The following is a 16,093-nucleotide window of genomic DNA, read 5'->3' on the forward strand; positions in this document are numbered from 1 at the left end:
CTTGAAACAAATTTTGTTTCATATTTTATGAAACCAGAAATAAAATAAGAAGAAAATGTTTTGAGTTATGTTGGAAGAAAGTACGTCGACGATTTTGCTGCTTGAGAGTCTTTGCAATACTGACACTTGATCCAAAATGTGAAAATTAAAAACCCTAAAAGAACTCGGCTGTTGTATTAAATTGTGAAATTTATGTCATTCAGTTTTAAATGCTGCTTAAATAAGATAAAAAAGCCCAGATTTTTATGTTTTTCCAGCTGATTATAGAAGAAATGTTTTTCCAGCTAATTATAGAAGAACCAGTTTCATCATTAAACAATGAAAGAGCGAAAAGACTAGCATAAAATTAGCACATGATGTTTTTAACATTTCCAAAAGGCTTCTTCATGACTTAGAGTTTCCTCATAAGCACAATGTCATGTGTACAAAAGCTCCAGGCAATTGTAAAACAGAAAAGGAGGAAGGACTGTTGGTTTTCACATGGTGCCGTGTTCAGCTGGCAATTCTTGCTGGACTGTCGTGCTGAAAAAAGGAGATGGTTCAGGGGATTACTGGTTGCATAGCTTACAGTGCAGGGTTTTTTTATGGAGGAAGAAATGGGGGGGGGGAAATGAACGCTTTTGTAAACTTGTAGATAAAACTTTAGCATTACTTGTTTTACAGGGGAGCAAAGTCCTAATGTCTCTCTAATGCAGAGGATGTCAGACATGCTGTCAAGATGGTTTGAAGAAGCTAGTGAAGTTGCACAAAGCAATCGGGGACGAGGAAGATCACGGTCCAGAGGTGATTTCCTTCTTTTCAAGAATAATAGTTACAACAGAAAGTACGTTTATACTGGATGTACAGGCCTCGAATATCAGCCTTTCTGAGGTGTAAACTAAAAAATTTTCAGTGCACTCTGAAGAACTGAGCACACTTGTTTGCCATATGAATGCTAATGCAAAGGGATCTTTAGAGACAGAGTAAGTTTACCTTTGGGCTCTTGTTTTTCTTGCTTTTTTTTTTTTTAATCAAAGGTGGGACTAATCGGACAGATGCTCCTGCTACTAGTAACGTGCCACCTAGTACAGAATCAGAAACTGCAATGGAAGTAGATGGTTCTGAACAACTTCCATCATCTTCCTCTTCTACAATGTCAGCCCAAGCTCCTTCAACATCATCTTCGACAGAAAGTCCCCCTTCAACTTCATTATTGTCCTCTCCTGATAATGAACAAAGGCCTTCTATAGGGGCCTCAGCTCAACCTGTGCTCCATCAGTCTGGTGAGAAGAAATTCATCTTGTCAGTGTTTATGAAAAATGCTTTCAATAAGAAACAATTTTATTTTAGGATATTTTGGGTAATTGATCTCAATCTGTTTTCTTTCTTGCACATCCTTAATGAGACTAGGTATTTTATAGTTACCAAGTGACTGCAGCTGTAGTTTAAAGAAAGAGTAAAACCATCAACCGTATACGTTTGTCTGAAGAAGGAATCTCAAAGGGGATAACGAGTATTGTCTTTTGAAGTAGAGAAAACAAGCAATAATTTTTTATTTCTGAACTTATTGTTCTCTTCATAGAGTACAAGTAACATCGTGCCTTCTTCAACTGTGATTTGGCTGTAGCAGCATCAGTGCAATGAATAGCAGAACCTATACCTGTTACGATCAGAGGAAGTAGAGAATGTCTCCTTCAGTAGGAATCTATGTCCTCATTTCAGAGCCAGCAATGTTATTTTTTTTGCTTCTCAAAAGTATCTGGATGGGCAGGGCTCACCTTGCATGATATTCCATTATTGGTTAATAAATTATACTACATACTGATTTTTAAGTTTGTATATCTTGAAGAAACTCATCTGTATTTAATACACTTATATTCTTATTGTGGGGAAAAAGAAGAAAGTATATTCCACTGTCAATGTCAGAAACTTATTTGGGTAGTAAAAGAGCACCTTATGCTTTGACTTCCCCTTTTCCATCTCTATGCAAGAAAAGATGCCACAGCCTGTAGAGTTAAGTATTTGCACGATAGTTTATTTTTACTTTTTTAAAGTGAGTTTCTAGGCCTCATAGTTGTGGTGGAAAGGCTGATGTGATCCGAAACACCTACAGGTTCAGACTTGATCATTTTAAAATCCCGTGTTTTTTGTATAAATTCACCTTTTGTCTTGTACCAATTCTGTTGTAAAAAATCAAGGTCTTCGTCATTGGAAAAGATGACTGATAGGATCTTCAGGCCCTAAATTGGATGTTCTGGGATAAAGGAGAGATGGGGATTTCCCAGGGAAAAGTGTGCCATTCAGTGTACTGGGCTGCTGCAGCCAAAGTCTTTGGGACAGGTGAGAAATGATTAGGTATCTGGTATCTGAAAGACAGGGAAGCTAAAGACATAAGTTGAAATTCATTAAATGTATCATTCTCACCCTTTCAAACCTTGCAACTAGTCTGTTACTTATTTAGAGGAAATAAACAGTGAGCAGAAGCATGACAATACACACAGTCCAGATACTATTTCTAGAATAAGTGAATGCTAGAAAATTTATTTAGTGGCAGAGGCTTTTAGTCACATATGTTTTTTATTAGTATTGGTGTCAGCTTGCTGCAATCTTAAGTTTTTCACAATACACACACACAAAAAATTGATTAAGGGGTCTACCCTAATTCAGTGTAACCCAGTTTAGCTGCCACTATCTTTTGGTACAGAGGGATAGCCACCAAAGAACACACATACCATTACCGAGGGTTTTTTTTTATTTTTTTTTTTTTTTTTTTTTTTTAAAGTAAACGGTATATTCTGGAACTTACACTGGCCAGGAGAGTATGTCCCATACTAAAAATAATTGCTTCAAGCTATGTCATTGAAACTTTGTGGGTTGCATAAGGATAATACACTAGAGAGCATTTCTGGAATTATGATGCATTTTCTGTCCTGCATTTTAAAGAATGCATGCTGACTAGAAAAAGTGTTTTCCTCTCTTTCTCTGAATTTGTCTGAATTTCTAAGTAAAAGTTTATTCTGCTAGCATGAAACTGAAGTTGTTATTTCTTAATCCAGCTCTTTTCTAAGAGCATTTCCTCTTTCCCAGTGTTACTTTGGACTTAAAACTCTCCATATATTCAGTTTTGAAAGGGGTAGTGGTGGTTGTTTTGTTGACAGACAGTGGATACTTTCTAATTTACTGCATAATGTTTGATAGGTTCTTTGGCTACACCTAAACAGGGTGTCAGATTGGCTGCTGATTCTTCAAAAAAAAAAAAGAAGTCACCATCACCCAGCCCCCCAACTCCAAGCCCACAGAAACAAACAAACAAAACTTTATCTGGTATTCTTTATTGCTGTATGCAGATTTTAGTGTTAGGACCAGGTGTCAGGTTTAAATTGCCTACAGGACTCCTGCAGGAGTAAACTTAATAGTACTATACATTTGCACACCTAGTAAGCATCTTGTCTAGTTTGCACTGCTTTTAAAACATTTAAGTTACCCAAAGACTTGTTTTACAGTAACATGGGCAAGTGCAGGGAAAGGGAGAGCTCCTGGGCAGAGGGAGCAGGTCATGGCAGAGCAGTAGCCGTGGGTTTACGAATGGGTAGGCTTGAATGTGAATTTCCATTTTGCAATGTTTGTATACTTACGCTACCCATGACTGTGCTCAGTTATGAGATTCTATTTACTCACAGTCTCTAGTCTATAAATGTGAAAACACTGCACTCTGCATCAAGAACAGGATTCCCTGAGTTTGTTCAGCTGCTTTTAGAGGTGAATAAAACCTTCTGCTTTTTGGGGTGACAGGATAGGAGAAGTGATAATAGGAGTAATAGTTTAAATACAGTGGGGTTGAGTAGGAAGACCAGATAGAGGTGTGTTGTAAAAGGCGGATGACTAGGGAAGCGTTTCGGAGAACGGAAGAAGGAAAATGAGAGGCTTTCAGCCATCATTTTGCGTAAGGTGGTGGTAGATACAAGTTTGAATATTGTAGCAAAAGAGTTAGCAAATGAAGAGTATGTTTTCAGGTAGTGACTTATTTTGAATTGGAGCATGAATTCATACTACAGAATGGAACAGGCTTATAAACAGCTTTCCATAAATCATTTCTACAGATTTCTGTACTGAACACGGGCGCTGGTGGTAATCCTGTCTTTGAAATAGCAATGTCTTTATAATTCAAATATAATGTTGGTATGGTGTTCCAGAAAATATGCCATGTGGTGAGCATTTGAGCTTCTACATCTGAATTACTTACTTCATCTCTTAATGTTTTAAAAAAGTACGTTTTAAAAAGTCAGTACAAAAATGGTTCAGTGCTGGAGCTTGTTGGGATAAGTCTCTTTATCAGAATGTATATTCTAGAAGAACAGAGTTGGAACATTTGAGTAAGTTCCAAATAATCAACAAGATCAGCGCAAAATCTCAGTAGCCTGTTCTTGTCAGTACATTTTAATTTATTTATTTATTTATTTATTTTTAATAATGAGAACAATTGCTGGAGATTTTCATGCTTGTCACTCAGAAAAAAAATAACAAATTTATTTTCTTGCCCCACTTGGCCCATTCAGTGGAAACCATTAATTCATTTTTTACATTAGTTTTAAGATGCTGTAGTTTTAAACCATGAATAAACATCAGATACAACAAACTCTAAAATATAATAATGCTTTTTTCCCCATAAATAATATTTCAGATACACATTGGTACCATTGGGGAGGGGGTAGGGGGGTAATTGACTAATTAGAACAAAGCTTAATCTTAGTATGTGTTCTGATGTAAGGTAACTTTGCTTTTAAATTTCAAATGGGAAAGTGGCAATAGCTGGGGTTTTTTTTCTTTCAATTTCTATTTCCTCATCCATTTGCTGGCAAAATAAACATTTGCTTAGAGATTCTGAAATGTGTTAAAAGGTGTTGTCGTTGAACATATTCAGGATAGTAGTTCTCTCTTTACATTTTGAATTGTAGTTCTTGTTACATCTTAAATTGTAACTGTCTCTGGACTGAGTGGAACTGAATCAGCAGCAAGTACTGAAAACTGCAATTTTAGACATCATTGAAAATTCCTTAAAAGCATTTTCTAGACTGTTTGGAGTTCTAATTTCCATAAATGTTCATGGCACATGAAAACTATTCATAGCAAATCTCTTTCATGCCATACCCTTTTTAGGAAGTATATCTTTTTCCTTCTTGTTATACCTCATCAACCGTAAACTGGCAGGATGTATTTCCCAGAAGTGGTATTAGAATGAGGACATTAGAGCTCATGACTATTCGATATTAACTGGTGCCTGCCACTAATTTTTTTAATGATTGGGATCTGTCTTTGGGTTTGTTTCTTTTTATGAAAGAAAATTTAAAATTTGCTTCACTGAGTGAATAAGGGTTACAGAATATTTGTAAAGCTTTTGCTTGGATGAAAGGTTATATGCCAATGTAATGCTCTCCAGTATTTTAATGTTTCATAGTACTGATATTTTTTTTTTCTTTGCAGATTTCCTCATATCTACAAAATACTCCAGAGTGCCCTTGATAGAAATACTTTCAGGATAGGTCTAAGCTAGCAGTTTATAGCAGAACTAGCTGGAGCATTTGATGTGAATATTCGAGTCTGAATTAGCTTCTCTACCCTACTATATTATAGATGAGAGTAGTTCAGCAGTGGTTCAGGTCAACGTTGTGCTTCAGCTATTGCTAATAAAGACAGTGTCTGTGTTGTATAAAGAGAAGCGCTTACTATACAGCACTTGTGTAAGTGGAGGAAATCTGCAAAGAGCATGGGATGAATAAAAAATTACTTGGACACCTAGTTTTATAGCAGTTTGCAAAAAAATCCTGTTAATCAGACAATGGACTGATACATGCCAAAACGGTATAACTGACAAATGAATAAAGACAAAATGATAAAAACAGTGAAGTCTCTAAAGATGGAACTGAAAGAATAGTATGTTAAGAGAATGATACTAAGAATTGTTCATGATTCAATAAATTATGTTCTCTGTAGGACCACTTAACAGTGTTTTCAGACTTTGAATCCTCACCCACTGGGAATGTCTGAGATAAATGAGTTCATAGTAAACTGTATTTTTTGGTTAGATGCTCTTCTGCCACCTATTTCCATAGTCCCAGTTTACTTTTTTCACAGGTTTGTTTTGATCAAAATTGTAATAATTTTTTTTTCACATCAGGAAACCATCACATTCATTTTTAAAATTTACCTGTAGACCATAGTTGCATAATTTTACACCACGAATATTCTCATTTGTTACGTGTGTTAGGAACATGAAAATAAATGCTTCTGTTGTTTGCTTTGTTTTGAATCAGTCAGGATCTATCTTCTTTGTGAAACGGTTTAAGTGTTGGAGATGAGGAGGGGGGTGTATTGTATGACATGAATCCTGAACTTTTAAGTCCTGCGATTCATGCATTTAGGAAGAAAAAAACAATTTCAATATTTTATTTTATAATTTCTGGATGTTAGTAAATGATTTACATAATTTTTTTCACTGTAATTACACCTAGTATCTCTTGCTTCTCTCTTTGGTCAGTCCCCCAACCCCTCCTCCCTGTTCTGTATATTGTATGTTCAATGCTTCTTTCTTTTACATACTTTTTTTTTCCCCCCCTCTCCCTGTTTGTCAGAGTTAATGGGACCTGAGTTAGCTATAATCCGTAGGGGTCTACAGCGACTGAGGCTTAAGAAGGCAGAACAACAGAGACAGCGAGAGCTAGCAGAGGGTTCAGCGTCACAGTCGTCATCCTCTGATCAGTCCTCCTCTAAGGGCTCCTCACAGGACCCTCAGACATCAGGTTGTCGTTTGTCAAGGTTTCTTAAGCAGCTAACGTAGTTACAGTTTGTGCTGCTGTTGTTTGCTGAGATGCTTCTCTTCCAGAACAAGACAGTTAATGCATTTGCTGCTTGTCTTACCTTGCATGTGGTGGTGTTTATCATCACATGGCTAGGGACAGAATAATATTGACAGTTTTCATTTATCTAACATGTTTGGATTATATAGCTAAGCGATACTATATGGTGAAAGTTTCCTAGGTGCATGGTATCAGGTATGTGCAATGTTTGTTAGAGCAGTTGAGCAAGAAATTGTTAGGTCCCGAATAGAGTAAGGTACTTACACACTTGAAATTGCGTTTTGGTGTTAATTGTATCCAATAGTAACATATAAGACTTGGCTTTGGTTTAGCATATGTTCTAAATCAGGGTAACAATTCAGTAAAACAGAATTTTGGCACTCTTAAATGCTGTGGTTTTACAGTAAGTATAGTGAAAATACTTGTAACAAGCCAAAGTCCCCAGATATGCTCTCCTTTTTTGAACAGAGTGACTTTTCATTTCACCATCCTCTTTCTCTTGTCTTACTGAGGTTAAAAATTATTACAAGAAAGCCTTGGAGATGTTTATAATAAAGAGACATATTGGAGAAAGTTAGGTAGATGCATGCATATGAATAAAGAGGTAAACCCTAAAGCATAAACTTGAAGAAAGCTTTGTCATGGCACCACGTAAAAATGAGTGAGCTGCATGCTGTGTGAAAAATCAGCATATTTTGTGTTGAGAAGTAATGTCTAGCAATGTTTCTTCTATGGATAAATTCTGTGACATTGAGGTGTGGCTAAATTACTTAAAAGGATTGTGTCGTACATTCACAGCTTGACTTGCTATGGTTCAGTCTAATGGTTTATCTGGAGCCTTACAGAACAATTTGATATAACAGTGGCTAGTGTTCTAGTTACAATGTGTACTTACTGAATTTTGAATAACTTCCTACACGAGAAAATCCTACAGTGAGTTTTCAGAATGTTTGGAAACCAGTAAATCCTGGAGGGCTGTATGCTTATCCTAGGGATGGCAGCTATAAGTGCCTGTTACCCGTAGGAGGAGAACAAGAAAAACAATGGTAACAGTGTTCTTGTAGGTGGCTGCAGTTTCTTGCCAGGAAAAAAAAAACCCTACCAAAAAGCTACCAATTCTTTTTTTCAGCAAACTGAACATCAGAATTTATTAACTCAAAGATACGTATTGATAGAGGCAAAACCATAGCTAACACTTGCAGTCAGTAGATCTTGATCTTCCATTTTCTTTTTGGAATAACTTAAAAATTTTTTTTTTTTTTTTTTTTTTTTACTAAATTGTTTCCCATTGAATTGAAGTTGGAAAAAAAGTTTGGTTACAACCATATCTGTAGAATTTTCACCTGGAGGTATATCTGTGGATATTTTACTGCCTCTGAAGTATGTGTTGGTCTGGGTTTCACTTGATACTGTCTCGTCTATCTCTTTCTTAGTACTCCTTCAAGGATGCAGTGTAATTCTTTACTCCCAGTTGCTTGTGGGTCAACATACTGTAGGAACCATACTGACACAAATTTGAAGTTTTAAGCTGAGTAATTGCTTTGACTGGGAGTCAGAGATGTATTGTCGTTAGTTTGAATCACCCATCACTGCCTCTTGGAGTTCTGAGTTCCTATGTGCTTTGAATTTTAAGGGAACTAATGGGAAGGTCCGATCGTTTCGTTTGGCATCACCAGGGAACCACAGAACACATATGTAGCCTTGGAGGAAACTAGTAGTCAAATATTTACCTCATTCTTCGTGTGATGACAATGAATTTGCAAATTTAACCATTTTACTTATTAAGTAGTTGCTTTGAAAGATAGATTCACTTAGCACTATTGAAACATTTACTTCTGGGGAGAGGAAGGGGGAACAGTTTTGCTACCTGACCTCCAACTCATTAGGATATATATCTTTGTGCTGTTTGGTCTGATTGGTGGAATTTGTTACCTTCAGCATTATAGACAGTGGAAGACTTAAAATGAGGAATTCAAATTTAAATATTTAACGTGTTCGGTCAATTATTTCTCAAGAAGTTTGATAAAATATTACATTACCTTTTCCATTCTACTTGAATTTCTTGTATTTACCCATATCTGTTGTGCTTCATCAGCTTCTTTCATTGTATTCCTCCTTCCCCTGTTATGGGAGGGAACAAATGAAACTCGTTTCTTTTGATTGGGGAATCCAGATCACCTTTGCATTGTCTATTTACTTTTTAAGATTTCTGCACTCTGGATGTGGAAATATTCTCTGTATTTGCTCATTTCTTTTTATGCAAGTTACTTTTGTTTTGTTCCCTTTTTCTGACCTCCCAAGACTTATTTTTGGAAGATGTGTATCTGCAGTCTATTCCTCTGGAAAACCAGAGGTGCAGATTTTTGGTCTCTTGCTTCTCCATAGAGACAATTGTTTTCCAACCCTGTGGTAAGTTGACATTTCAGAAATGTGGTAGGAGAAAAAGTAGTTCTTCGGGAGATTTTTTGGTTGTGGGGTTTTTTTGTTGGGTTGTTTTGGTTTTTTTTTAATAATAAACTTCCATACAGAGACAGTCTCTGTTTTTTTTTCTGCAAGGTTGTCTTTGATGCTCTGCCTTGAGGCAGATGTTCAGTTCTCAGGCACATACTAGTCGTAAATTTTTCAAACAAAAAATTACACCCCAAAATGTGTCTGCCACTATGTGAAACGGCATCATAGCCTCTGGCCCAGGGCTGCAAGTTCTCAATCCCTACTCTGGCAAAACTTGTACAATTTACACTTGCAATTTTTTTTTTAATTCACTGTAAGACTAAGGCCATTTCTTCTGACCTGTATTTCATTCTTAATCCTTATCTTTGCAATCACAGAAGCTCAATTATAGCTGTAGACACAGGCTGGAGAAAAAAATACTCCAGCCGTGTAAGAGATCACCAGTAGAAAATGTCAAGAGCTGAAAGCTTTTACAGGTTTAATAGAAAATTAGACTGTATGGTAGTTATTCTGTCTCCTAGTCTAAGGACTTGTAATAGTTACATGAGGATTTGTAAGCTGTACCTGTAATAGTTAACCTTCACTATTTAGAAAAATATGGTCAAAAGTTTATGATGTTGTTGAATGTGAAAGTGAGTTAACTGAGTAATGATTCACAGTGGGCTGATTTGACATTGAGGAACAAGATACTTCATCCTCAGATGGCAAAGAGACTTTGTTTTAGTGGTTACCTCTTGTAAGTGTTGTGTAAATTTGGCAGAGTTTTAGAAGCAGTATATGCTGCGTCTATCAGGCCTATTTTGTCTTCAAGCCTTTGCTTAGGTATTGAACAGATTCAGGTTTTTTTGATAGCTGCTTTAATTAGGGAACTATGGTGAGTTGTTTGGTTTTTTTATTACATACTTTCTCCAACAAAGCCTAGTTCTGACTTACTCATATTTTTGTGGCATTTCATAACATTTAGATCCTGTGCAGTATTTAAACAACAGCATATATGTGCTATATGCAAACTACAAAGAACATAAACCGTTTTAACCGGTTGTGTATTGCTGTTCTGCCCAGTGCTGATATGCCGTGTATGCATTGCCATTACCTATGTCACTCCTCTTTTTGAGAACTTGAATGCAATTTGAGAAGTTACAGAAATAAGAGCCAGCTGATCTCGAAGTGGAAAAGAAACAATAAATCAATGTTATAGATCAGCGTGCATCAGGGGTTCCTGTAGCAGTCAGTGTGCATAATCTTACCCACAAAAATACGAAGTAATATGAACCTTTTTTGAAGAAAAATTAATTTGATTTAGACTGCATTTATTGTGGAATAAAGATATATACATGTGCCTGCTGACATATTGCAGAACCTGTGATACACATTGACTTGATTTTTTTTTTTTTTTTTAAACTTTGGTTGTTTCTAAAGTCTATATGGTCAGTGTCTTTACAGCGGAACAAATTGGACCTTCTTTTCTGTGTTAAAGCTTTCTGCGAAGAACAAGGGGATGACTGCAGTTTTTATTACTAGATCCTTTGCATTCTTTGTAAACACCCAGATGTAGAAATGTGTCCATTTGAAGTCCAAAATACGTAACTGAGAGCTTATTCACTGTGCAAAGCAATTATTCCTAGTTATTAAAACAAGTATTTCATTTCTTAGATTAAGGTCCACTATATGTACCGTGTTTAGGACTTTAAAAACAGGTCTCACAGCTTCAGGCCTGACTCTCACACTGGAACCAGGGTTATAGTGATATAAGGAAGAAATTTTTTTTTAACCAAAACAATAGAGGTGGCATGCTAGTATTTTGATGAAGTCAGGTGCTGATTGCCCAAACTACAGGAAGACCCCTCAGCATATAACTGATTTTAAAATTATCTTCTATTTTCTGTTTGAGGTTCCCCAAATTTCTGACTCTCCAGTTCCCTCTTTAAGTGGTGTTCCAGTTTAGAATGTACTGGTGACATTACAACCAGTGGTGAACTGCATTGGGATGTAGACCCAGCCTGTGAAGGCTCAGGTAAGATTTTTTGTTTGTTTTTTTAACTATATGGCACAGTTTTGGTAATACTTTTTTCAAAAGCTTTATCGGAAATTATGAAAGTACTTTTTCAGAATCTTTACAAAACAAAGCCATATATTAAAAAAAGAGGCATTTACCTGAACTTCCCTAGGCTGGTTTCATGGTCATGTTTATTTCCCTGCCTGAGGTGTGGGGTTCCAGACTGCAGTGCCACTTCAAGGGGTGCTGGTGATCTGTGGCTTCAGGGGACTTGAAAAAGGGAAAAAAAAGTGAGTTTAAAATTGCTATAAACTGAGCTTTTTTCTTAACCATGTTAATTGGAATATTTAGGATGCTTCCTATATGTCGTTTAAAAATTCTTACATTACAAGTGAAATGCATTCACAAAGTTATGAGAAGACATCAAAATAATAGTGAAATGTGGGAGATTTAAGCCTACGTTGGCATGGACTGCTACCTCAAAAATTTTTCATTTTTGCGTACTGTGGTTGAATGATGCACATGGTAAAACATACCTGCTTTTTACTAACTGTTGTATAACGTGAGGGCTTAATAAAATTTACAAGTGCTGATAAGGGTAGTAAATGTAATTTCTTATGTTTATAATTAGAGTATGTTAGTTCAGTCATATTTCTTCTGTTCATCTTGGTCTGAGTTAAAGAGCTGATGAGATTAACTTTTCCAGCCAAGTAAAATGTTTGGCAGTATGATACGCCTTTTAAAAAAGGACATATAAGCTTATAGAAAGAATTGGAGTGCAAGAACAGAGCGTGACTGAGAATCGCTGTCTTCTGTCATTAGGCTCCTCAACTTGCTGTCCAAGACCTCCCCTCCCTTTAGCACTTTTGATACAAGTTAATCCCAATCACGGGCTTCATAACTGTGAGTCAGTGATCAAAGCCAGCCTGCCCTTGAGAGAGGCGTACCGATTCCTGTGCTGAGTCAGCTGGAATACAAGTAGGTCATCTTATGACATGGTGCGTCTTTACACCAGGTTTTTTGCTCTGATATACATTCTAAAAAGTGGATTACTACTCCATTGAAAAAACTCCACTGTAAATACTTCTAAATTAGAAATTATATGTAAAGCACACTTCAGTTTTGGAAAGTGAAATATATTAATGTTACAAGTCTCATATTTAAGAGCTATGTGCCATCTAAATCTAGATGACAAATTCTGTGATCTGGCTTAGGTGTGTTTGGTGCAAGGCATGGGCATGGCTGAACAAAGGTGAAGACAAAACAGGACCAATTTTATGTTCCCCAGTTACGGAAATAAAATGTATAAACCCAGTTACCAAAACAAGCCAGCCTCCAAAGCACACTGAGCTTGCCTCAGACTCTCCTGGTCTCTGTTCTTCAATCCTTCTCCCCTCCCCTATGCTAGGTATCAGTGTAACGAAGGAACAGAATGTGATTCTTGCACCAACAGCTGGGAATGAAGTATCATTTGAGGATATATATTTAAATCAGCTTTGTCAATTTAGCAGGTTTTATGGCTGTGCTACAAAATAGGTCTCGCTGGTGATTCTGGCCCAAACCTGGAAGTGAGCTTCCTGTAGGAAGGAGCGTATTATTTCATTGCTTTCCTTGTATAGGATTTAAATTTATGTTGAAATTCCTTTAGCATGCTGTGATGTTGGCAGACTATGACTCAGTTTATAATACAGGATATTAAATCCTTTTAGCTTAGCATGAGTTTGTTTATAACAGAAGATTAACAAATGGAACCAAGATATAGTAGCCTAGCCAATATCTTTGAAATACTGCACTAATTTATGTACACCAGCTTATCTTAAGATAACGCAGAAGTAAGATCTGCTCTTCAGAGGTGACAAGGAAAATAGACTCACAGAAGATACTGAACATTGCATCTGTCATTTGTCTGGACAATGAATGCTGTGCTGGTGATAGTCATTAACTGGTAGTGTCCCATGGAAAAAAATGTGCTTAACTGCTGGGGGTTTTGACACACACTCCCTCCCACCCCATGATTAGATGAGGGTTTTTATAAGACTGACTGGTGTGGTACTGTGGTAAACTCATGAAGACATGTTCTCGGTCATCAGATGCCACAGAGGTATAGCATCTAGGAATGCAGAACTATCAAACTGTCGTATGAGTGGGATGTATTTCGGCGCTTTAATGTTTTAAAAACAGTCTATATGCTGTTAGATCTGTAAACAGTCTCATCTTGTACACTTTATGCTCATAGGTATAAATATTGAAGGTACTGGTATACCATTGAGTATGTTATGTTGAAGTAGAAATACTCTGAAATTTACATTTAGCACATGGTTTGAAATACTAGTGTCATTTGGTAGTTGGAGCAAAGGCTTTAGGAATCATGACTCTTCAGTGGTTTTCCTGACATGTTAGAAATTTGAAGAACATTACCAAAATCTTTGGTAATGGACAGACATTTTTAATATCGACGTGTCAGCAAGCTTCAGGCTGTTCAATGACTACCTAAAGAAATACATAATGATTTGAAACAAGTGGCTTTGCTTCTGTCATGCCTAGAAAATGCAATATGGCTGGCTGCTCATAAAACAAACCCAAAGCTTCCTTATGTTGCTGCTTTTTATTTTTGATTTTAAACTAACATATGATCGTGACATTGCTGTGCAGTTCTCTGCTGCTTATGTTTTAAGTTGAAATCTCATTTTTGTTTCAGATTCTCCTTCTTCTGTGGTTAACAAACAGCTTGGATCCATGTCACTTGATGAGCAACAGGGTGCGTGTGACAGGAAATGCGCTATACGCAGCCATAGTTGATTGCAATGCTTCCTTTTAAAATTGCCTTTCATGATGATAAACAGTCTAAAAATGCTGTTCATAAAGTAGAATTCTGTAAGCAGATCTGCTGGAAACTCATTAATTATTTAATTCTCAATATGAGTGACAGAGTAAGGTTAATTGTTGTTTTCAAAAGCCATCCTATGCTCAATTCTTAATGTGTTCCATGTAGGTACAGTAAATGTCTTATGTACTCTACAGACATTTAGAATATGTTTTTTAAATGCAAAGTAAAATTAATTCTTTAAACAGTCTTTTTCTGAATGGTTCTTCTTGGATCAAAGTGCAAATATCAAGATTGAAGTAACTTTTAATCATATAATGCCAAATTAATTTATCTTATGCAAGAGAGATGTGCAGCTTTGTTCTGCTTGCACAGTTGGAGTAACTCAAGAGCACCTATTGCACTTAGGTGCATCTTACCTCTGTAACCCCTTGTCCTACACCTCTTCTGCTAAAGAAGTACTAGTGTTTCTCTGCAGATGCCCTATGGGCTGGTGTTAGAAGGAATGCTTGTAAGCTTTCTCTATGCCCATCTATTCATCAGTCTTCAAGCTGTGAGCAGTGAAGTGGGCCATAGGTGACCCTATTCCAGGTGAACCAATGTCATCTGTAGTGAATATTTATGCCTGAATAATTAATGAGTGATCGATGGTAATTTAAAAATAGATCTCCATACACTCTGCATTACGCTTACTTCCATATTAAAGCCTCTGTAGAGATTTAATAGCTCAAGTCCCACAAAAGAACTGGCTGTTTCATCTTTTTTCACATTCTAAACTAGAATGCCGTTTTGAAATCCCATTTCTGAAAAACAGTCTGTTTGACAACTGTTGAGATTATGGTTTATTTTAGGATGCCGGAACATTGGGAAAAAATCAAGCTGTGTTTTATATTGATGAAATAAATTCATTTTGTGGAATTATATTTTGTGATGAAATAGCCTTAAACCTCAGTGTGTAAATTTGCTAATTATTCATGGTTCAGTAGTCTATATCACTCCAGTAGTCAGGTTTAGCTGGAAAATTTGCTTATAATTGGTGGCCAAGTTATGCTCTCTGTTATGAACTCAGAATAAAGCATTAGTTGATGAGAGTAGAATAAACTAGAATTAACATAGAAAGTCTATATGTTTACTGAAGTTCTTACAACTGCAAAAATTTTGGAAAACTGATAAATTGTTCTGTCAAGTTGTGAATTAAGCCCACCTGACAACAAAGATAAACCCAGAAGTTTTTGGTCCCGGAAATCCGTTCCCAAACCTGCACCAAATTCCTCTTCAAGCAGGATCAGTTGCCTTAAAAACTAGTTTGTGTATTATTGTTGTTAATTGCATAGCTGTAATAGACCCATAGTTGTAATAGACTCTTGGGAGTTTTTGCTAATAATTTTTTCCTGCGTTAAGAAATTACTTGAACTAATATGAAGAAGTTTCCTCTCATAAAAGCATTTCAGGTTTTTTAATATGAAAAAAAACCAAAATACGTTTGTTTATCTAGACTTTATTGGTAGACCAGTTCTCTGATTGTTTTAAGGCAACATTTTTCTGTTGTGATGGTAAGGATCACCTGAAGAGACACAGAAAGTTACTTCTAGTTTGGAAAACTAGGAATTTGGAAAAGGAAGTAATTTATTAGGAAATCTGTTGTCCAAATGTGTCATGGTTTAACCCCAGCCAGACCAGTTCTCTGATTGTTTTAAGGCAACATTTTTCTGTTGTGATGGTAAGGATCACCTGAAGAGACACAGAAAGTTACTTCTAGTTTGGAAAACTAGGAATTTGGAAAAGGAAGTAATTTATTAGGAAATCTGTTGTCCAAATGTGTCATGGTTTAACCCCAGCTGGCAGCTAAGCACCACACAGCCACTCGCTCATTCCCCCCTCCAGTGGGAGAGAATCAGAAGGGTAAAAGTGAGAAGTGAGAAGGGTTGAGATAAAGACAGTTTAACAGGTAAAGCAAAAGCCATGCACACAAGCAAAGCAAAACAAGGA

The 16,093-nt window shown here is 36.5% G+C and overlaps 1 protein-coding gene across 5 annotated transcripts in view; it reads left to right on the top strand.

The window, feature by feature from the left end:
• DCAF6 (DDB1 and CUL4 associated factor 6) overlaps positions 1–16,093 on the top strand; it is a 95,209-nt gene that overhangs the window by 42,861 nt on the left and 36,255 nt on the right. For 2 of the 5 annotated variants that reach the window (XM_019470827.1, XM_019470828.1), the window contains exons 9-12: positions 664–783; positions 1,017–1,262; positions 6,609–6,776; positions 13,979–14,038. In XM_019470827.1, the coding sequence (XP_019326372.1) occupies positions 664–783; positions 1,017–1,262; positions 6,609–6,776; positions 13,979–14,038 (594 nt within the window). The remainder of the gene's footprint in view (positions 1–663; positions 784–1,016; positions 1,263–6,608; positions 6,777–13,978; positions 14,039–16,093) is intronic. The other 3 variants (XM_019470830.1, XM_019470831.1, XM_019470829.1) reach the window with 2 other exon arrangements.

The sequence above is a fragment of the Aptenodytes forsteri genome, unplaced genomic scaffold (genome assembly GCF_000699145.1).
Source record: "Aptenodytes forsteri isolate BGI_AS27 unplaced genomic scaffold, ASM69914v1 Scaffold287, whole genome shotgun sequence".
NCBI lineage: Eukaryota > Metazoa > Chordata > Aves > Sphenisciformes > Spheniscidae > Aptenodytes > Aptenodytes forsteri.